The sequence below is a fragment of the Pristis pectinata genome, chromosome 5, assembly GCF_009764475.1.
Source record: "Pristis pectinata isolate sPriPec2 chromosome 5, sPriPec2.1.pri, whole genome shotgun sequence".
NCBI lineage: Eukaryota > Metazoa > Chordata > Chondrichthyes > Rhinopristiformes > Pristidae > Pristis > Pristis pectinata.
The window spans coordinates 12,259,097-12,283,666 of record NC_067409.1 but is presented as its reverse complement, the minus strand read 5'-3'; the positions used below and the strand labels follow the sequence as shown (position 1 = coordinate 12,283,666).

At 41.0% G+C, this 24,570-nt stretch overlaps 1 protein-coding gene across 1 annotated transcript in view; it reads right to left on the bottom strand.

The window, feature by feature from the left end:
* galnt11 (UDP-N-acetyl-alpha-D-galactosamine:polypeptide N-acetylgalactosaminyltransferase 11 (GalNAc-T11)) overlaps positions 1–22,533 on the bottom strand; it is a 36,515-nt gene extending 13,982 nt beyond the window's left edge. Inside the window, 10 exon segments of the mRNA XM_052015704.1 lie at positions 1,773–1,933; positions 1,936–2,001; positions 3,070–3,222; positions 6,062–6,179; positions 8,154–8,403; positions 9,218–9,343; positions 9,704–9,870; positions 16,078–16,201; positions 21,852–22,172; positions 22,347–22,533. Coding sequence (XP_051871664.1) covers positions 1,773–1,933; positions 1,936–2,001; positions 3,070–3,222; positions 6,062–6,179; positions 8,154–8,403; positions 9,218–9,343; positions 9,704–9,870; positions 16,078–16,201; positions 21,852–22,134 — 1,448 coding nt within the window. The 5' untranslated portion in view covers positions 22,135–22,172; positions 22,347–22,533.
* Between the last annotated feature and the right edge of the window lie 2,037 nt (positions 22,534–24,570).

The window sequence follows — 24,570 nt, the reverse complement described above, 5'->3', positions numbered from 1 at the left end:
TGTCTTTATCTTTTTCCCATGAATCCAGCAGGTAGGCCAGGTTTGCCCCTGCTACTCTAGACTAGGACATCACTGACTGCATGAATATCACTATGGTGACTCCTTTGGAACAGCTGCTTCGTTAATGAGTTGTGCTGGCCTCCATTTCATTGACTGGTACATGAACCATTACCAGCATACCCTGTTGATCTGTGCCCATTTTCTTGAGAGCTGCAGAAATCCTTAAATAATAGTTTTCTTTCCATCTATAGGTCATGGAGACAAAAGTGTTTTCTTACATACTTGGATCCTGGCTCTTCTGGGGAACCTGAGCCCAGTGGTTGGAATGCACTACAATCAATCCCAAGGATCACCTAGCCCTTGCCAAGTTGGCCATTGGGAATTTCCAAACAATGATTGCAATGCCTAGAACCTTCCAGCAATTCAAACTAAAATGCAATCAATCAATGCTTCAAGTCGGCTTGTGGTAGACTGGCTTGGTCTACAATGGAGTCAATATATAGATTCCCATAAAGGATAGTACAATGAGGGAAAGGACCCTCGTTACTTCTTCAAACTTGCACGATTGTTTATCTGCCTGTAACTAGAGCACATCAGTCACTGAAGAGCTCTTTATCTGACCACTCCTGCTTTGAGAGAATGTGTGGCAAGTCTCCCATTTGAATCCACCTCAGACCTGACATTCAATCATCTAACATTGCAGGGTCACCAGCAAACTGTTCTATATCCACAAAGATCTCACAATTGCTTATCCTTTTATTGCCACATATAAATGTTTAATATTAATTATCATTGCAGTGTGTCTTAAGTATTCATTTAACTAGTACAACTTCACTTAGGAAGTGCTGTCCAGGAGTCTGCAACAGGGGAAGATGCAAGGTTATTGTGGATTACTCCAATTTCTGAAACGCTGATGGATGAAATTTCTAGAAGCTCAGATTTGAGAGCTCCCGGCTTTGTATACAGAATCAAAGCAGTCGGAAAGCCAGTAACCATTGGTTGTGGGGTTGAGAGACTTCTTTTGAATTGTGATTCTGAGAGTTAGTAATATACTCTACTCCCATCCTACGCTACTGTGAAACACTCTTACCTAATCTGCAGGAGAGCAAACAGTAGGAAATTAAAGGACAGTTTGATAGCTTTCATCTTAGGCTGGATGTAGTGAAAATGTTATTTCCAGTCAGGGTAGAAATGACTGAATATTTTTTTCTGTCAGCTGGGCATGGTGACTGCACTACTATGAACGATTGAAACTGATTTTGTGCACGTAATCTGGCTTTAACTACCTTCCACCCACTGCACATTTTGTTAGGGATGTTGCTTTTAAAGCGAGAACCTGCTGTTTTTTCCGTCACAAAACTCTGTTCCACAAACTGGATTTTTTGACTCTGTTTCTGACAATAATTGACTGTTTATTGTGATCTGTCATAAAACCCTACTCTGGCACTCAATTAATTGGCTGACAGACTGTTATCAATACTCATCTTTTACATTTCAACCTGGTCTTGTATTCTCAAAAAAATTTTGGTGCAAATAGCAAGAATGTTTTAAAGTGTGTTAAGATATTGGTTTGTGGAAATACAGGATAACTTGAGTTGATTACAGTACCAGATTAATGCAGGCAATATATTATGCGTAACCCAAAAAGACTGAAATATACAACAGACAGACTAATTATACTCCCCTTGTAAGTTCTCAAAACTAACACTAAGATTTCACAGCAGAATTTCAAAAGGCTTTTGATAATTTGGCAGCTTATGACTGAGCCTTACCTTCCATGCTGGAGAACTTTTGGCCGTTTCATGGCTCTATTAACCACAACGGCATGCCTGCACTCCTGGCTTCTCCATTTGGTCCAAGAACCTTGCATCTCTGGGTAGACATTGTCCAGATACCACTTGAATGATTTACAATTGAGTCTCTTTCTCAGGCTGAAACACGTTCACTAATGTTACCATAACTCCAGACTCTGAGCTCAGGCCTGAGGGCAAAGTATTGTTCCTGAATTTTTTTTAAAAAAGAACAAGGGTTATGCAGTTAAAATTGAAGATGAATAGATTTATCTAAAGTGAAGAAATCCTGACAATTCTATAATGGGAGAATAAATATCTCGATAGAAATATTGTGAGGATAATTAAATCTACATAAATTAACCACGACATTCAATTAAATAAATTGAAATAAGAAACCATGAAACAATCAGACTGTCATAAAACCATGTGAAAAGTATAGTGATAAATTGCAGTTGGATACAAACGGGCTGGTGGCATAGATATGCACAGGAGATAAAGTTAATAAGGAAAAATATGAGGTGAGGCAATAAAGAATACTGTTCTGAAAGAGGTGCAGGGGCAAAGGGCCCCAGGAATATGGGTGCACAAGTCATTGAAAGTGGCTTTATCAATAGAGTATAAAAGCAGGTAATTCATGCCTCAGCTGGAGCTTTGCGTTCATTTCTGGTCACCTCATTATCGGAAGCATATGACGGCACTGAGGAGATTTACGAGAACGGTTCCTGGGATGAAGGATTACGATTATTAAGGATAGATTGGAGAGGCTGGGACTGTTTTCTTTGGAGAAGGCTGAGGGGATCTTTGATGGTGTACAATGAGGGGTGTGCACAGAGTGAACAGTTGGAGACTGATACGTTGGTGGATGAGACAGGACTAGATGTTACAGATGCAAAGTGAAGGGAAAAAGAATTAGGAATGTCATGAGGATTTTTTAAATATATATAAAACACAGCATGACTGGAATCTGGAAATGCATTGCTTGCAGGTATGATGGAGGAAGGTTCCATTGTGGCCTTCAGGAGAAAACTGGATAAATATATGGTGAGGAAAAATTTGCAAGGCTACAGAGAAGGGGTTGGGGTGTAGATCTAGTACAGGGCCAGAGTGGACACAATGAGCCAAATGACCTGCTTCTGTGCTGTAACCATTCTATGAAATGGCCACCAATCATAAATGTACCAGAAACACTTTTTCTTCTTCTCAAATGAAACAAAAGCAAGTCATCCTGTACATCCAGCTTTAAGTTATCCTTTTTATGGTCAGTGAGGTAACATACCTTGTACTCGTCCATCCAGACGTGTGTCAGACGGAGAGAATTGTGTGCCATGGTATCCTGCCCTCTGGGTGAACCATATGGTCGGCGTTTACGGAAAATGTGCCCAACCCTGGAACATGGAATTATTTCTAGCCGACCCCCGCACATCCAAATCTGAACCAAAAGAGAACGACAAAATATGATCCAATTGTACTCAAGGTAGGAATAACGAGTAACAGTCAAAAGTCAATATTTCTGAAACTAGGAATATTTTTTCTTTTCCATTTTCTGGAAGTTCCTTTTTAAAGAGCTGACCTGGCACATTCACTGCCTGAGCTTCATGGGATACTATTGTGAAATCCTTAAATTTATGTACGTCAGTGCCTTTTTTGGGGACCAAGAGACCAGCTGCAGAGGCCCAATCAGCTGGCTAATAATGAACTGTAAATTCCCACATGGTAATTTAAGCAAAAGCATTAGGAGCAGCTGACAAGCAGAGGCTAAGTGTTTTACTGAGCGCGAGAAAATTCTGACCAAGGCATTGTCTGATACCTTCGCAACTATTACAGAGTGAGACAGATCAGTTATCTGTTATTATTCATATTTGTGACATGAATTCCATATTGTGTCAGCCTGTCCGTAAGTCCAATTTTCAGTTTAGTTTTGTATTTTGTTTTTCCTGCCACTTAAATCCTCCAATAAATTTGATGTTAAATCATATTTCCAGTAGGAGCCCTGACATGTCTTATAATTCAGTTCATTCCATGTGAATTCTTAGGAGTTGTATACACCAACTAAAAGATGGAAATGGCATCATCTTTGGAAGAAAAAGACATGAATTTTTAAAATGCCTTCCATGACCTCAGGATACCCCAAAGCTCTTTTGGACTGTAGTCACCACAGTGATGTAGGAACCAAATTGCCCATAGTGAGCTCCCACACGGTGGCAATGACTGGATAATCTATTTTTTTTAGTGATGTTGGTTGGAGGAAAAGCAATATCCAGGTCACTAGTTCTTCTGTGCAAGACCTTTAGAGCTAGAGACAGTAAACAAGGCCTCGATTTAACTGAACATGCCCATGACATTCACCTAGTTGAGGTACAGAAGCGACGCTGATGCTGCACTCTACCAATACAATTACACCATCTGTATTTACGTTATGTCTTTAACACAGTAAATAATCCTTTCACAGGAATGCCGCCAAATAAATTCTGACACTGAGCCACACAAGACGTTTAGGTCAGAAAAGCCAAAGCTTGGATCAATAGGTAGGTTCTAAGTGGGGACTTAAAAGGAATGAGATGTAGAAATTTCGGACAAAGGTCTCGGCAGCTAAAGGCACTGCCACCACTGGTGAAGCAGCGGCACATTGGAGGAACATAGATTTCTGGACAGGCGATAAAACTGGAGAAGATTACAGAGATAAGGAGGGACAAGATCTTGAGGGATTTGAAATTGAGGATGAGAATTTTAAAACTGAGGTGTTATTCAACTAGGAGCCAACACAAGTTAGCAAGACGGGTGATGGGTCAAAAAGCTTAGATACTTGTTGGGAAAAGAACAGCAGTTTGGGATGAGCTCAAATTTACAACAGAAAGAGTGAGGCAAGTTCACCTGGAGTCAATTCTAAAGTAGCCAAGGTTTGGATGAGGGTTTCAGCAGAAGTTGAGCTGAGCCCAAGGCAAAGTTGTGCAGGTGGAAACAGGCACGCTTTGCTATGGCATTGATGTGCAGTTGAAAACTTATCTTAGGGCCAAATATGAGACCATGATCATGAAGAATCTGGTTCAGTTTCAGACAGTTGCCAAGGATAAGGAGGAAAGTAGTGACTGGGGACAGACAAGTGCAGTCACACCCTGTTAGATGAAAGAGATACATTTTAAAAGGCTGGTATGTGGTCAACTATATGAAACCATAGCCAAGAACTGAAAGATCAGCTTTGTTACAATGAGTTCTGGAAGATGGTTATGAAACTTGAAGGTTACAACAGTTTGGAGGACACAGGGATCAAAGGTTATTTCTTTAGCAGAGGGGAACAATACCTGATGGGAATGAACCATTAGGAGTATCAGCCAGCATCGGTTTCAGGAATGAATGCTTGGTGTTCAGCTGATTAGTGGGAATAGGGTAGAATTCCAAGTTGGCGTAAGGAGAAAAAGATGGGTGTGCAGGGCTAGGATGGGGTTAACCTTAAAAGTGTAGCCTAGTGTGCTGGGGAAAAGATAAAATGCAGCAGAGATAGGTGATCAGAGGGTTTCAATATTACCGAAGAATCATTTATTCACATGTCTGTTCAAAACCAGTTTCCTTGGGCCCGAGGGAGCAGCCAGGAGGAGAAAAGACAGTACTCATTTTAATAGGGGCTATGACATCGAACACAGAGGCCAGATTGCTAGCTCCAGGAAAGTTGCTGTGGTGAAGGGAGAGCTAATCAGTAGAGGATTGAGATTTTGAAAGTGCAAGGCAGCACAGTAGCATAGCAGTTAGCGAAATGCCATTACAGCACCAGCAATCGGGGTTCAATACCCGCCACCGTCTGTAAGGAGTTTGTACGTTCTCCCCACGTCTGCGTGGGTTTCCTCCGGGTGCTCTGGTTTCCTCCCACATTCCAAAGACGTACGAGTTAGTAGGTTAACATGGGTGTAATTAGGTGGCGCAGGCTCATTGGGCCAGAAGGGCCTGTTACAGCGCTGTGTAAATAAAGTTAAAAGTTTAAGATGAAAATGAAAGACACAAATGAGGTTCGTATTGGGAAAGGAAAAATGTCACAAGGAAGTGATCAGAGAAGTACCAAAAATGAATGAAGCAGACAAGTGGAGAAATGGAAAAAAATACAAATAACTGGGTTGATGTTGATTATATCTGCTCTGACCAAGATTTGTTAAAACTGTTTGTCTATATTGTCTGGAAATAAATATTTATCCCTGTAAATTTGACTCTATAAAACAGTGCACTCTAATATATTTTAAGATGTAAGTAAGGGAAAGTTCACACAAGTCAAATAGTATTACCCTAAATGAAATTTCCAGATTTTCTCCTCCCCAAATATCCATGCCACTGTCGTACTGTCCAAGTTCATTAAAGTATTGCCTGTTCATTGCAAATAATCCTCCTGCCATTGTAGGTGACCTGAATAGGAAGAATTTATAAAGAAATTTGAAAATGTAATTATATACCAATGGTGCAGATCTGAACTAATTTTTTTTTCCAGTTTCTAACACTGCATCTTCACTATAATAAAACATACTTGCTTCCTGTCCTTTTCCTACAAATTGCCAAATATGTAGAGCCAATATTTCCAAGACAGCATCATCATGGCTGTATCTTAAGACAAGAAAAATTAAGTTTTTCAACCCTTCCGTTTCTATTGACTTTGAATGCTGTTTATATGCTCATTGCACGTAGTAACTCTTGTGAGATCAGTAGATTTCAAGCTTCTGAACGCACAATCATTTATCTTCCTGTGCCCCAGATCACGCTGGTATTCTTTTGCCACCTCTGGATGTGTTAGGAGAAAGGACTGGGAAGAAACAGAAGCAGCAAGAACAGGTAGAAAACAAGGATCTGCTGATAACAGAGGATGGAGAAAAGAACGTGCACATTGATTGGTGTGGGGAGGAGGACCAGGAAGAAATGATGGGGAAATCAAAGGAGGAGGGTGCCACCCTAATCTGGGAGCAGGAAGGTCAGTGCAAGCATATATCAGCAATATTTGGGCACAGGCATAAAGAAATGATAGCAACACTTTACCAATGAAACCAAACTATGAATCTTAAATTATGGGGTACAGTAAATCAAGAGAAAGGATCAGGAAGGACTGCAGGTCAACATAGACAAGTTAGAAAAAATGGCAGACAGGTGTCAGATGCAGTTCAATGCAAAGAAGTGTAAAATAGTACAATTCTAGAAAGAATTTTAGAGCTTATTTTCTGGCATGTTCTGCCTGATGGGATGGTGGAAGGAGATTCAATGGTAACGTTCAAAATGAAGTTGAATGTACGCTTGAAAAGAGGATTTTTTTTGCTGAAATTTGGGAAAGAAGCAGGGGCATCCAACTGATCGCCAGCACAGATGCAAAGGCCCACTGGCCATCCTCCATGGATGAGGATCACAGAAAGAAAAGCAGAGTTCTTTACTTTATACACGATGACACTGAATTTAAAAGCATGAAGCAATGATGAAAGGGATGAATGTCTGGCAATCCATCACAGAAAGTACTACCATGATTCTCTGGATTAAAACCAACAAGTTATAGTTGTGCAGAAAAGCTCGAGAGAATTGATCATTTTTAACTGGAATGGAAAATGTCAAAGGAGGATCAGTGAAAAATTATGACATTGTTTTGAGATTGCAAATAGTGAAATCTTGCTTCACTTTCTCGGTGAATTGCACACAAGATCTCTCAGATTTAATGAATAAAAGAATGAACCGGCAAGTAGCAAAATTTGTTCCCCAAGATGTTTGTTATAACATTGAACATTTTATTATAAAAGGCTTTGCAACAGTTATGGAAAAAAAATTGAAAAGAAAGTAAACAACCTCAAAATTACAATACTGAGTCTCGGGAGGGATTGAAATTTATAGCAGGGGACACAGAGGTAAAGGGAGGACAGGAGCTTGTGTAAGTGTAGATCTGGACTGCGGATCCTTTAGAGTTGTCTATGGAAAGTAGGGGGACAGCAATGAGAACATTGTAAGATGTCACCAAGATCCCCATGTGTAAAGTATTAATGAGTGTGCATTACAATAGAATGTAAAGTGAATACTTGAAATTAAGAATAATCGTAGTGTTTCAAAAATTCTCATCTGTTTAAATGACTTTCCTGGAACATACAAGCTATAACAGTAATAAATATATTTATATATTAGAACTGTGAAAAGGAAATAAAGGGGGGAGAGAGAAATAAAGGTTGGTCATCTCAGATCTATTTGCTGCTTGTAAGAGAAACTGGCTGAAATCATCATGGATTACAATTCCCTTCATGAAAGCAGATCTGCCAGTTACTGTTCTCATGAAGTAAAATTGTTTATCTCAGATTGCAAAATGTTAAGAAAATCCCTTTATATACAGAAAGCATACAAGGAATAAAACAGGTTTACTACTTGATTGCTGCTGTTGGTCCCTCTGGTCCATTCAGCATTGAAGCAGGCACTGGATCCCACTTGAAATGCAGGCCCCAGTTAAACCCTCCCCTCACAATAGGGGAAGAGCTGTAGATTAATGTGTCAGCATTGATGATGTCAATCACTGGGCACACCACAGTCTTGCGATCCTGCATAATTGGAGTCAGCAGGGGTTGTAGCCACAAATCATTCACCTCACAGTGACTGTCAAGAAACACCAGTACATCTCCTATGGAAAACAAATGGGAAAGAATTAGGTGACAGAACTGATTTCAAAGCATAACTAAAACCTACTGTAATTAATACCAAATAAACTGTTCACTTAGTGAATCATTAGCAGGACCTACAAGTTATTTAGAATATAATTAAAAAAGAAAATAATAATTAGCTCTACAATTGTTAACCTTTGGAAGACCTAGTGGTTAGTTCTTAAAAGTAGTAAGAATCACACAGACTTTTGCAATATTTAGAAGGGCAGGTCAAAAGAACAGTGCAGCAAGAATTCTTTTCAAGGTTGCCTTTTGGACAATAATTTGATGCAGCACTCTGCCTAACCATAGCAGAACCTGGACAACATTTATTCCAACATTGAGAAAAACATCAGGCAAAAACCAGATTATTTATACTTATGTAATTGAGACAGAAGTAGGTGAAGGTCTGCAGAACTAGTGCCAAAGTGTGGGATTAGCTTGGGCAGATCTTTTTTGACCAGCATAGACAAAATGGGCTGAAAGACGTCTTTTGTATCATAAACTTTCTATGATTATGCAACCTTCACAGTGGCATGTTATTATCCATTTTGTCGTAGCCACAGACCTCCTGCATTTATTTCCCTTCCTGGTCCTGCATCATTACCAGTGGAATCCCTCAGGGATCTATTCTTGCGCCCTTGGCCTATTTTCCCTTCATATGGCAGCATTGTCAGAATCAGGTTTATTATCACTGACATGTGTCATGAAATGTGTTGTTTTGTGGCAGCAGTACAGTGCAAGACATAAAATTTGCAAGAGTCATTGATGACATACCAAATTGTCTCAAATTACCTGTTGCATGGGATGCTCCAATCATTCTGCCACGTATCAATCCCTCTCGTTCAGAGTTTCGCACCAGCTTCACTTTTCTGGGTAGACTATTCCAAATGTACTTCTCAAGCTCATCTTTTAGATTAACTGACAAAACAAATCAGAAAATTGATGAAGAGTCACAGCTGAAATGTTAATTTATCTTTTGATGCTGATTCGTCTGCTACCTGTACTGTGCACCACCGGGAATAATGTTGATTTTCAGGAAGTTGGCCGTTTATTGGGGCCTTAAAGCCCACTCCATTTGAGGGACAGGCCTCAACACCAAGTGACATGGTAAACAAGCACACCACTGGAATTCATCCCCACCACAATACTATCTAGTCTGTCTGGTCATGAAATTATATCTGCTGAGTTATGAATCTAGTCTAAGAATGATATAAAGTTAACCACCCACCAAGGGAGGGATGAATAGAAGAAAAAAGAGAAAAGCTGAATATGACTCACTGAAATCACTATTGTCATCTACAAGGACAATTTCGTGAAGCAGGTTTGCTGGAGAACGATCCAACACACTTTGTACTGTCCTCAGTAGAGCTGATAAAGCTTCATTATAAAAGCAAATAATAATGCTGGCAGAAGGTAAATTCATTGGGTAGCTTTTCTCTTTACACCTGACAACAAAAGAGAGTCATTTAGGATTATGTACAAAAGGAAGAACTCATGAACTTCTAAAAGAAAATTACCTTTGCCGACTAATATTATGCAATTTTGTCTTGGTTGACCACAAGGCATAAGGTGGTGTAATTTGCGTCAAAATATGTTATTGTGTGGTGATAATATCATTCTGCAAGTAATGTTTAAAGAAATTCCTCCTAGTGTTAGAGACAATACTTTTCGTTATAAGATTATGTTCCTCATGATAAACTGATGTATTGTCTTTCTGTCATCTACATCTATCATCCTCCTGTTGCTGAAGCCATCTGGCTTCTTTTCTCTATGGCTTTTCTTCTCTGTTATCCTTTCCTTGAGTGGATGGTGTTAGATGACCTGATGCAGAAAGGATGTGGTCTGTGAAAGCTGAAAGCTGCATCTCTCACTTCGCATTCTGTATTCCCAACATGCACCACCTCTTCATAAACCACTTTCTCTCATATTCCCTTCCTATAACCTTCCTTCTCTTCCTTACTTTTTCCACACTCCAATTCACACTTCTCCCTTTCTTTCAAGCTATCTACGATTTATAATTCCCCAGGTCACCTTTCCATTGATATCTTCCACTTTTTCCCTTTCTGCTTGAACCTCAAAATTTGTGACCCGATCTGAAGAACCTTAGCTCCTTCCTCCATGCCCTTGACTCTTTCCAAAAATTAGGGTGCTACTGTCAGGTACCATCGAAGATTAGACAATTGGGGTAAGGTGTCCTCTAATCTGTGAACAGGTGGATGTGAATGTGACAGGTGGCCACAGGCACAGGAAATAGATGAAGCAAGCATGGAAGCCAATGGGCCTGGGAGAATGGATCTACAAGGCATGTGGCAGTATAAGAAAAGAAAGCAAGGGAAATAGATATTGATGGGCCAACAGACCACAGGAAGGGTGGGGAACGGTGCAAGCTCAGTAAAAAGGACACTGCAGCCATTTAGTTCTTCGATGTTACCAGTGTTGTCAATTTGAGCAAATGCTGTAACCAATTATGGTCACAATTATGTGAATACAGCATGTCAATATGAAAGATTTCACATTGCATTTCCTTTAGGTGTACAAGAATACTGAACTATGAACTGAGTATTTCAATCAATTTTCATCATTCACATAATAAAATCAAAAGCATTACTACAACCTTTTCTGAAAAACAAAACGTTGATTACTCTAAATACGGGGTTTGCTGTTGGAATGGGACAGCAGTGGAGAGATTCATGTGAACACGAGGAGGACAGCTGAAGGCCATTCGCCCCTCGAGCTTGCTCCAATGTATATTAACCATAGAACAATACAGCACAATACAGGGCCTTCGGCCCACCATGTTGTGCTGACCTTTAAACCACACCTTAAGACTATCTAACCCCTTCTTCCCACATATTCCCCTATTTTAAATTCCTCTAACAATCTCTTGAACTTGACCAACGTACCTGCCTCCACCACTACCCCAGGCAGCGAATTCCATGCACCAACCACTCTCTGGGTAAAAAAAAAACCTCTGATATCTCCCTTGAATTTCCCACCCATTACTTTAAAGCCATGCCCTCTTGTCTTAAGCAATGGTGCCCTGGGAAAGAGGTGCTGGCTGTCCACTCTATCTCTTCCTCTTAATATTTTGTACACCTCTATCATGTCTCCCCTCATCCTCCTCCTCTCCAATGAGTAAAGCCCTAGCTCCTTCAATCTCTCCTCATAATCCATACTCTCTAATCCAGGCAGCATCCTGGTAAATCTCCTCTGCACCCTTTCCAACGCCTCCACATCCTTCCTATAATGAGGCGACCAGAACTGGACACAGTACTCTAAGTGTAGTCTAACCAGAGTTTTGTAGAGCTGCATCATTACCTCGTGGCTCTTAAACTCGATCCCACGACTTATGAAAGCTAACATCCCATAAGCTTTCTTAACTACCCTATCCACCTGTGCAGCAACTTTCAGTGATCAGTGGATATGAACCCCCAAATCCCTCTGCTTCTCCACACTACCCAGAATCCTGCCATTAACCTTGTACTCCACCTTGGAGTTTGTCCTTCCAAAGTGTACCACCTCACACCTCTCTGGATTGAACTCCATCTGCTACTTCTCAGTCCAGCTCTGCATCCTATGAATATCCCTCTGCAATCTTCGACAGTCCTCCACACTATCCACAACACCACCAACCTTTGTGTCATCTGCAAACTTGCTAACCCACCCTTCTACCTCTCATCCAAGTCATTAATATTACGAAAAGTAGAGGTCCCAGAACCAATCCTTGTGGGACACTGCTAGTCACAGGCCTCCAATCTGAATGCACTCCCTCCACCACAACCTTGTTTTCTAAAGGCAAACCAATTTTGAATCCACACAGCCAAGCCTCCCTGGATCCCATGCCCTCTGACCTTCCATGAAGCCTATCATGTGGAACCTTGTCAAACGCCTTACTAAAATCCACGTAGACATCTGCTGCATTACCCTTGTCAATCTGCCTGGTCACCTCTTCAAAGAACCCTATCAGGCTTGTGAGACATGATCTTCCCTTCACAAAGCCATGCTGGCTGTCCCTAATTGGTCCATGATTCTCTAAATGCTCATAGATCCTATCTCTAAGAATCCTTTCTAACAGCTTGCTCACCATAGAAGTAAGGCTCACTGGTCTATAATTCCCTGGACTATCCCTACTACCTTTTTTGAATAAGGGGACAACGTTTGCCACCCTCCAATCCTCCGGTACCATTCCCACGGACAACGAGGACTCAAAGATCCTAACCAACAGTTCAGCAATCTCCTCCCTCGCCTCGCGGAGCAGCCTGGGGAATATTCCGTCATGACCCGGGGACTTATCTGTCCTAATATTCTCTAACAGCTCCAACACATTCTCTCTCTTGATATCAACATGCTCTAGAACATTAACTTACCAACACTGTCCTCAGTGTCATCTAGGCCCCTCTCCTTGGTAAATACTGAAGAGAAGTATTCATTGAGGACTTCACCCACTTCCACAGCTTCCAGGCACATCTTCCCAACTTTGTCTCTAATCAGTCCTACCTTTACTCTCGTCATCCTTCTGCTCTTCACGTGAAAAAAGCCTTAGGGTTTTCCTTAACCCTACTCGCCAAGGCCTTTTCATGTCCCCTTCTTGCTCTCCTCAGCCCCTTCTTGTTCCTTCCTTGCTACCCTATATTCCTCATGAGCCCTATCTGATCCGTGCTGCCTACACTTTATGTATGCTGCCTTCTTCCTCCTAACTAGTTGTTCCACCTCTCTTGTCACCCATGGTTCCTTCACCCTGCCATTCTTTCTCTGCCTCACCGGGACAAATTTATCCCTAACATCCTGCAAGAGATCCCTGAACAACGAGCACATCCCCATAGTACATTTCCCTTCAAAAATGTCATCTCAATTTACTCTCGCAAGTTCTAGCCTTATAGCTTCATAATTTGCCCTTCCCCAATTACATATCTTCCTGTCCTCGCTGCTCCTATCCTTGTCCATGACTGTCACTGTCCCCCAAATGCTCACCCACCAAGAGATCTGTCAACTGACCCGGTTCATTACCTAATACTAGATCTAATATGGCATTCCCTCGAGTCGGCCTGTCAACATACTGTGACAGGAATCTGTCCTGGCCACACTTAATAAACTCTGCCGTCTAAACCTTTGGTACTAAGCAGGTGCTAATCGATATTTGGGAAGTTGAAGTCTCCCACGATAATGACCCTGTTATTCTTGCATCTTTCCAAAATCTGCCTCCCAATCTGCTCCTCAGTATCCCTGCTGCTACCTGGGGGCCTATAGAATACTTCCAGTAGAATAACTGCTCCTTTCTTGTTCCTAACTTCCAACCATACTGACTCTAGAGAGGATCCTTCTACATTATCCACCCTTTCTGCAGCTGTAATAGTATCCCTGACCAGTAACGCCACCCTCCTCCTCTTCTCCCCCCCTCCTCCTCTTCTCCCCCCCTCCCCATCCCTTTTAAGACACTGAAATCCAGGAATATTCAATATCCATTCCTGCCCTGGTGACAGCCAAGTCTCTACAAGAGCCACAATATCATAGTCCCATGTACTTATCCAAGCTCTCAGCTCATCATCCTTATTCCTGATACTTCTTACATTTAAGTAAATGCACTTTAGCCCATCCACCTTTCTACTTTTATACCCTATACTCTGCTTCTCCTTCCTCAAAGTCTCTCTACATGTTAGATCTGACTCTTCCCCATCCACTTCTTCCTCTGACCTACCCCTCTTTAAGAGCAGGCTAATCTGATAATAATGTGTTGACACATTTCCATCTAACCACAGTAACCTTGAACCTCACTGCTTATTAATTACCTATCCATCTCTGCTTCGACCACATTTTGATGAAGAGGGTTACAAGGACTCACAACCCTCTGAAAGAAAAATCTTTGCTTCATCTAATTCTTAAACAGGACCCTTGGCTCTAGGTTTTCCTACTGGAGGAAGCATCCCCAGGCTGAGAGCTCTCAGGACTTTATATATTTCAATCAATCACTTTAATAAACTCCAGCAGATACAAGCCTAACCTGTCCAACCTATCCTCACAAGATATCCATTCCACTTATTAGTCTTAGAACAGAACAGTACAGCACAGGAATCGGTCCTTCGGCCCACAATGTTGTGCTGAACTAATTAAACTAGTAATTAAAAGCCTACTAATTAGTTCCTTCTGCCTACACAAGTCCATATCCCTCCATTCTCTGCATATTCATGTGCCTAAGAGCCTCTTAAACACCTCTACCGTATTTGCCTCCACTACCACGCCTGGCAGCACATTCCAGGCACCCACCACTCTATGCATAAAAAAAATTGCCCCGCACATCTCCTTTGAAATTACCCCCTCACACCTTAAATGCATGCCCTCTAGTATTAGACATTTCGACCCTGGGGAAAAAGATACCGGCTGTTTATTCCATCTATGCCTTTATAATTTTCTTATAGCACCTGCCCTCTAATCCAGGCAGCATCTTGGTAAACCCCTTCTGCACCTTTTCCAAAGCTTCCACATCCTTCCTATAATGGGGTGACCAGAAATGAATGCAACACTCTAGATGCAGCTTAAACCAGAGTTTATAAAGCTGCAACTGGCTCTTGGCCTCGACTAATAAAAGGAAGCATGCCTTCTTTACCACCCTACCAACTTCTGCGGCCACTTACAGGAGCTATGGACCTAGAGATCCCTCTGTACATCAACGCTGTTAAGGGCCCTTCTAAGCATATAATGAGGTTCACAAAGGTGGATGATAATAAAGATTTTAAATCATGGAAATTTACAGCATGGGAGATCAGTCAACTGTGTCCATGCTGCCCATAAACAGCTCTATTTACTTTATCCCACTTTCCAGCTCTCGGTCCATAGCCATGGCTTTTCAAGTGTTCATTCACGTAACACCTAAATATGATGAAGTTATCTGCCTCAACCATCCTTTTGGGCAATTGAAGTGCAGACCCTCACTACTCTTCAGTTGGAAAAAATATTCCTCAACTCACCTACAATCCTTCTACCAATCAACTTAGTGTCCCTTGTTTCGACCTCTCTGCCAAGGGAAGTAATCTTTTCCATTCACTCCAGCCAGCCCTCTTATAATTTTTTTTTTATATACTACAATTAATCACCCATCAGAAAACAATGTAGCCTAGACAGTCTCTACTCAAAATTATAATTACCCAGACCTGGCAACATGCTTGTAAATCTCCTCTGCACCTTGTAATCATCCTTCCAGATCTGCGAGAGAACTGGAAGGTGTGCCCTAGCTGACGTTTTCTAGTTTCCACCATGCCCTTTAAATTTAGATGATTCTTATTTACCTATTTCACTACTTTCAGTGATCTACAGACATCAGCGATCTAAGCCCACTCTGCTCCTCTATATTTGCAGGTACTTGACCATTTACTATGAATAACCTACCTTTGATGCCCTCCCCAAATGTAATAGAGTTGACGCCAATGGGGATCAGCATCTGAGTGGTAAGGTGGAAAGGATTGTTTAAAGCATAGCACGTGAGCAGATCTCTAAAAGGGTTGATGGACATTTGCCAAGAAAGAAGGCACTGTTAGCATCAAATTCGGAAGTGATAAAAGTATTACGACACCTTTGAAATTCAGCATTAATAAACATCAATACATGCATGAGTAAATATGCATCGTTAAATCAAGGATAATTAAAGATGAGGAACTTGCTTTGGGTCTCTGGTATCAGGAATATCCCTGCTGTAGCCCAAACGATCACTGATGAGCACATTGAAAGCATGTTTCTGGTATCCTGAATTCCGAATCTGCTGATCCACTTCATTAAAAATCATACCTGAAAAAACATTGACATTATTAGTGTATTCTGGAATATTTATAATGGCAGATTACTATGTCCTAACATGGAACTTTTCAAAGTCAGAAAATCCATCCATCTGGGAATATGCTTATATTCTAAATTTCTATTCTTATTCTCCAGATCCCACTCACTAACTCTCAAGCCCCCAAGCAATGCTGCTAGGTAGGTTTGCCAATTGTTTAGGAGGTAAAAGGGTTCTGAAGGAGGTGGCTGAAGCACTGGTGATAATTTTCCAGGAATCGATAGACTCCGGCAGGGTTCCGGAGGACTGGAGGGTCGCAAATGTAGTTCCGCTGTATAAGAAAGGTGGGAGGCAGCATAAAGGAAATTACAGACCTATTAGTCTGACACCAGTGGTGGGAAAGTTATTAGAATCGATCCTCAAGGATAAGGTCATGGAATACCTAGAGGTGCAAGGCAAGATAGGTCCAAGCCAGCAAGGTTTCACGAAGGGAAGATCCTGCCTGACTAACCTATTGGAGTTATGTGAGGAAATCTCAGGTAGGGTGGATAAGGGAGAAGCCTGTGGATGTTGTGTATTTAGACTTTCAAAAGGCCTTCAACAAGGTGCTGCACAAGAGGCTGATTAATAAGATGAGGGGTCATGGAATTACAGGTAGGAAAATAGAATGGGTGGAGAATTGGCTGGTAGGCAGAAAGCAAAGGGTGGAAATAAAGGGATCCTGTTCTGGTTGGCTACCGGTTACTAGTGGTCTTCCACAAGGGTCGGTGTTGGGACCGCTTCTTTTTACCCTGTACATTAACAATTTGGATGATGGAGTAAATGGTTTTGTGGCTAAGTTTGCAGATGACACCAAGATAGGTGGAGGAATAGAGAGTATTGAGGAGACAGGAAGGTTGCAGAGAGACCTAGATAGTTTAGGAGACTGGGCAAGGAAATGACAGATGAGATTCAATGTTAAGAAATGTGCCATTGTAACTTTGGAAACAGAAATAAATGGGCAGATTATTATCCAGAAGGGGAGAAAATCCAAAGTACAGAAGTACAAAGGAACTTGGGGGTACTCGTGCAGGATACCCTAAAGGTTAACCACTGGGTTGGATCAGCAGTAAGGAAAGCGAATGCTATGTTGGCATTCATTTCGAGAGGTATAGTGTATAAAAGTAGGGAGGTGTTGGATGAGGCTCTACAGGGCACTAGTGAGGCCTCATTTGGAATAGTGTGTGCAGTTTTGGGCCCCATATCTTAGGAAGGATGTGCTGATGTTGGAGAGGGTTCAGAGGAGATTTACGAGGATGATTCCCAGAATGAAAGGGCTTACATATGATGAGCGTTTGTCGGCTCTTGGACTGTACTCACTGAAGTACAGAAGAATGAGAGGGGACCTCATAGAAACATTTAGAATGTTGAAAGGACTGGATAGAGTAGATGTGGCCAAGCTGTTTCCCTTGGTGTGCGAGTCCAGGACCAAAGGGCACAGGTTTAAAAGAGATGAGGAGAAATTTCTTTAGCCAGAGGATAGCGAATTTATGGAATTCTTTGTCACATACAGCAGTGGAGGCCCGATCATTGGAGGTGTTTGAGGAGGAGATAGGTAGTTATCTAATTAGTCAAGGTATCAAAGGATATGGGGATAAGGCCGGAAATTGGGGCTAGAAAGGAATAGTGTTTTCTCTCTTTTTTTTTCTTTTTCTTTTTTTTCCTTTAGCTCATGGAGCAGACTTTTCTCCCCATTTCTCATTTCTTTTTCCCTTTAATTTCCTTGGAGCAAACTCAAAGGGCCAAGTGGCCTACTTCTGCTCCCTTGTCTTGTGATCTTATGAAAAGAACAGGCAGTAAAGTTAAAAAGAGCATTGTCGATTGGTGAGATGTGACAAGTGATGTCCCCCAGGCAAATATACAGGGGCCTTAGCTTTTCACCATACATATTACTGACAGTTTAAGGAATAAAGTCTTTCTATATTTGTAGATGGCAATATGTTAGGAGGGTCAGCAAGTTGTGTGGATGGGAGCAGTAAATTACAAAGAAACAGTGACTGGCCAAGTGAGTGACCAAAATAGTGGCAGGTGGAATTCAGCTCAGGAAGTGTGAGACCATTCACTTGAGACCAGGAAGACAATGGAATATTTTCTGGGGTCTGTGAAGAAGCATAATGATCTAAGTGTACATACACACATCACCGAAAGTTACTGCTGAACTACAAATATATGCTCAAGGAGGGTAAAAAGTTCTTGAAATGGGTGCAGCAGATTCACCAGAGTCTTGTGGTAATTCCACTTGGAAGCATGAAATTAGATTGTATAACATATATGGCAAGAGAAACAAGCCATTCAGACCAACAGTCCAGGATAGCATTTATGTTCCACTCATGTCCCCTTCTGTTTTCGCTCAATTAAATCTATCAGCATAGCTCTCTTTCCCCATCTCTGTCATATTCTGGTACAGCCTCCTCTTAAATGTGTCTACACAATTCACTTCAACCATTCCCTGTGATACAGAGCTCCACATTCCATACTCTTTGACTTTAGAAGTTCCTCCTGAATTCCCTATTAAATTTCTTGATGACTATTAACAAGGATGGTCTTTCATTATGCTCTTTTCCATGTGGGAATGTTCTCAATCAATCAAAATCCTTCCTAATTTTATAGACCTATATTAGATCACAGCAATGCTTTCTTTTCTCAAAAGAAATCCAGTGTGTTCATCTAACCCTGATAATATATACCACTACGTTTCTAGCATCATCCCTCTTCAGTGCTTGAATATCCCTTTTCATAATACGGCAACTAAAACCATCATATTACTCTTAGTTGTGGTCTAACTTCAGCAAAGGCTTGGCATAATTTCCCTAATTTTGGCAGCAACCATCCATTTCACTATGTGCTTCAACATTCTACTGGCAGACAATTTTTGTTCTATATGGTTGGACATGATGAACAATTAGAAAAGACAGAAAAAAGAAACCGCAGGACAAGACAATAGTATCAAGAAAAGCCAGTGACAAAAACAGTCAGATGAAATGACAAACAGATGGACAGACAGAAAAATGCACTAACTTATCTATAGACTTCAGGATTTCCCAAAGCAGTCTACAGCCAATGAAGCACTTCTGAAGTGTAGTCACGGATGTAATGAAGGAAATAAGATAACAGATTTTGACATTCAGGGGTGCACAATTGCTATGTGATAATCATCACATATTGTTTTTAGTCTGGGATAAGGTTAGCCACAGGCTTTTTCCCAGGGTAGGGAAGTCCAAAGCTAGAGGGCATAGGTTTAAAGTGAGAAGGGAAAGATTTAAAAGGGACCTGAGGGGCAAGTTTTTCCACACAGGGGGTGGTGAATATATGGAACGAGCTACCAGAGGAAGTGGTAGAGGTGGTTATAATTATGACATTTAAGTGGCACTAGGACAGGTACATGGATAGGAAAGGTTTAGAGAGATATGGACCAAATACAGGCAAATGGGACTAGTTCAGTTAGGCAACTTGGTCAACACAGACGAGTTGGGTGGAAGGTCCATGCTGTATAACTTTATGACTAAATCATGGCTGGGACATCATGAAAAACAGCTTTTCTTTATAATGCAGTCTTTTTATGGCCACCTGAGAGGGCAGACAGAGCCACAGTAACATTTCATTGAAAGACCATATCTCCAATGTTGCCTGAGCCCTGGATTAGAACATCAGCTAATATTCTGTCTATGAATCACTGGAGTGGAACTTGAACACATACCATTTGACTTTAAGGTGAAAGTACCATCAAATGAGCTGTGGTTTCAGTCTTAAATTTCTGAACAGTTTTCAACTGGATTGCAACATTATACACAAGTATTAATTTCTGTCTGCTCTCTCCAGTTATGTATTTATTCTATCATTTCATCCAATTTTAAAACATTTTTAAACTCAAGCATGAAATTCAAGCAAGGGAACCATGGGATGTTTTTGCATGGATAAATTATATTTGGGGTGGAAGTCTTATAAGCATCATATTACATACATAAAGCAGAGATAGAATTCTTGCCTATTCAGTCGATAAGCTGAGAACCTTTCAACGACAGGTAACTTAGAATCTTCTATAGTAAGCCCAACACCTCATCAAAATGTTTTTATAACAATACTGTTCAGTATCTAGTCTCTTAATCTCGACATTAGTAATAGTTGCAATTACAAATCTGCTGGAGTGTTCTTGATATTGAAAATATCTTTGCCAATTTTTTTTCAAAACTTACATTATTCATAAAACTTTGCTACTATATTTAGTTCGGCAATTGACATGTTACCATTCACCAGTACAAATCATCTCAGTCCATTTGCATTATATTAGCATGGCATCAATTTTGCTCTATGTACATTCCTTAAGCAAACAGTCTGAAGGGTCTCTCCACAAGCTCCAGTGCCCAGTGTACAATGGTGGTAGGGCTTTGTCCCAGGGAGCATGTGCACCAGCTATATCAATTTTAGTGCACAGTTTTGGATTATGGAATGAGACATGGAAAGCTTCTTGGACTGGAAGACCAATGAATTTCAGGCAAATTAGAGGGTATTTTTCACCAAACTGGTAACCTTGGAGCAGGTTGATAGTCGTCTCAGTGTACGTCTTTGGGAACAGTCCACAGTGCAGAGAGTCCTGTGTTGCACAGCTGTTTGGAAGGAACTTTGACAAAGATCACTGCATCTCTTTCCAGACCTTGGCAAACAGACTTTCTGGATGGATGGTGGTCTCATCCCTAGTGCAGCTGCCTCAAGTCAAGTAGTGGTGAAGAGACTCAGGCTGTGCGTGAAGAACCTGATGAGGAGGGCCTTTCTCATCACCAGCCAAACAAGGTTTTGGTGATTGTTTGAAAGTTTTGATGATGAGACATACTGCTCAGAGAATCGTTTGAAAGTATCCATTATCTCCTTTTTCCACAAGGCCTCAAGGACATTCTACATAGCCCATATGGAGACACAAGATATTCTTCAGATGCTGGAACCTGGAGCAACACAGATAAAATGCTGGAGGAACTCAGCAAGTCAGGCAGCATCCCAATCCTGATGAAGGGTCTTGACCTGAAACATCAACTGTTTTTTCCCTTCCACAGATGCTACCTGACCTGCTGAGTTGCTCCTACACAGCCCACTGCCTGATTGACTTGTGGTCAAATGTGTTCTTGGACAACCTTTTCTATGAGAAACAACATGGTCTGGTTGAGAGGAACGTTCACCGACAAGGGTTACTGACCCAATCGTTAACTGATTTCTCTTTCCACAGATGCTGCTTAACTGGCTGAGTTCTTCCAGTATTCTCTGTGGGTTCTTTTGTTTCAGATTCCAGCATCTGCAGTTTTTTTTTCCATGTCTTTAGAAGAGACAAAATCTAGTAACATCCATTTTTTCCTGCTTGCCAATTGATCTATGCACAAAATATTTTTTAAATATCATATTTAAACAGCACCCCAGAGCTTTCCTGAGTGTAACTTTGATCAAATCCATCAATGTTGATTTAAGAACAACACAGCAATATTGTGCTTTGTCCTTCAGATTTTCGGGGACACAAACATATTGGATCGATGCATTTTATGAAAACACTTATTTAAGAAAAGGTAACCTGTTCCAAATCAAATACAACATTATTAATCCACTATCTTAAATTACAGTGCCTAACTGGAAGAAATGACTCACCCAGTTCTGAAAAGTGTTCCAATTTTTTCTCTGACATTTTTGGTATGTGTTTAATAAGCTGGCTGTCTACTTTGTCTTGGTGTTGGGATTCAAGCAGACGTTTGGGTCCTTTGGTAAATCGGGGCTTGAATCTCCACTGCACTTGCTGGCTCCCCTGGAAGGGCACATTGCTGAAAGTGTAGCTTTCGTTGTTCAAGTTGAAGTAGATGAAAAGGAGAAGTGTCCAGGTCACGGACGTAAAAAGGCATCCATAGCAGAAATAGCGTAGCATGACACTGCCCATGGTAGCCGAAGCATTGTTAGAGGGCCATTTTTATTCCTCTGAAACACACAAAGTGTTAGTGATTATCTGCACAGCAGAAACTTCACAAAATTCCTCTGGAACAAACCACAAAGCATTAGATTGAAAATAAATCTTTTATCTGTAAATACTGCAACCCTGCCAATATTATGAAAACAATGGTACCAGCTGAAACAAACAATGATAATAACCACCTAAATTTGTGCAGCATCTTCTACATAGTTACACACCTCAAATTAAGACTGGAAAATAGCACAAGCAGTTTGTTTGTTGACACAGTTTGCATACATAAAACCTGTCAAATAACAATAATGAAAAGCCTTGTAACAATCTTATCTTGCAGCAATAATCTAACATTAATTTCTGAGAGCAGAAATCTCAGTGGAGACATAACATCCCATTGTAACATGGTGCTGGTTACCGAACAAAGTTCATTGGTAAGAAGATTAATGAGTTAGGGATCAATTATTAACAGCATTTTTTCCTATGAAAATATTTAACTAACTTCTGGTAGATGTAGCATGAGACCCAGACCTAAACTGTCCACCACTACACCGCCCCCATCTGAGAGAAACAGAGGGAAAATCAAGCAGCAAGGGTTATTGCTGCACTGCCAGCCTTAAACTGGAAATTTAATTCATTACCTTTTGTTGTCCCAACCTTTATAAATGGGGTGAAAGAGGCAAAAATCTGGCAACTCGTCCAATTAACCTGCCCATCCACTGAACCCACGAAAGTTCTGCATACAGGAGCAACAATGTCTTGCTACAACTGCAAGACCACAACTGGAACACTATGTGTAGTTCTGGTCTCCTTATCTAAGAAAGGATACACTTGTCATTGAGGGAGTGCAACAAAGGTTCACCATACTGATTCCTGGGATGGTGGGACTGCCATACGAGGTGAGATTAGTTTGATTAGATCTGCATTTACCAGAATTTAAAAGAATGAGTGGAGATCAAATTGAAGCTTGCGAAGTTCTGACATGGATACACAGTCTGGATATGGGGAGGAACTTTCCCCTGGCTCCGGTCACAGCCTCAGGTTACAGGACAAGAGACTGCTGCCTTATACTTGATGACAAAGGTGAACTGATAAAATTGTACCTTGTTTGCAACTTAAACTCTCCTACTTGTAACTCTAACAGCCTCCATGAGTTAGGAGCTATAGTAATCAACTGAGACCAATCTTCTTTCCACAAAGCAGAGCAGTTTCAAATCAGATAAAAACGAGGCCATTCAGCCTATCAAGTCCCATCACCCTTTTCCCATTGACCTGCAAATTATTTTTTGTCAAATGCCTACCTAATTTCTTTTTGAAAGCCCTGATTGACTGTTCTCACCTTCCTTCCAGATCTTTACCACTCTTTGCATAAAAATTATTTTCATTACATCCACTGTCTTTTGCCCATCATAGAACATTACAGCACAGTACAGGCCTTTCAGCCCACAATGTTGTGCTGACATTTTATCCTGCTCTAAGATCTATCTAACCCTTCCCTCCCACATAGCCCTCCATTTCTCTAAGAGTCTCTTAAATGTCCCCAATGTATCTGCCCCCACAAACTCTTCAGTTCATTTTGAATCAATATCCCCAAGTCCTTGAACCATTCAACAGAAAGCTTCCCTACATTTACCCTATCCAACTCATCATGATCTTGTACACCTCTATTTCAAATAAAATCCTTTCAACCTCCTTCGCTCCAAGAACAACAACATAGCTTCTCCCATCTAACCCTGTAGCTGAAATCCCTCATCACTACTACCCATCTTAATAGAGTTCCATTCCATTTAGGACCTTTCAACTTCCTAAAGCAAAACCACAAATAAATTACACTAGTTGTGGCCTAACCAGCTCTTTACACAGGTTCAACAGAACTTCCCTGATTTTTAACTCCAGTTTCTGTCCCAGGATTCCATTTGCATTATTAGCTGCTCTCTCTGAGCATGTCCTGCTTCTACACACATTCTCTCTCCCTGCATACCCTTTAGTCTATGTTGTCTCTCCTCAGTTTTTTTTTTGCTGGTGTTTCACTTCACAATTCTCTGTATTAAATGTCAGCTGCCACCTGTTTACTCAATCTGCAAGCCCACCAGTGTTCTTGTACAGTCCGCTGCTATCCTCCTCGCTGCTTACCATGCACCCTACTGTACAGTCAATTGCAAATATCAATATTTTATTCTGCATAGTCATATTCCAGTCTTCTAACAATGACCCTTGGGGATACCACTGACAGCCATCCTCCAGTTCAAAAAACAATGTTTAGCACAACTCTCTGATTTCAGTTCTCAAATTAGTTTTGTTTAATCCACCTGGCCTCCCATCAAACATCACTTGCATCAATTGTGACAGAGTCTACATATCCCACAATAGTACTGGTTCCATTAGATCTCATTCCTGAGCACCAAAAGAGGTACC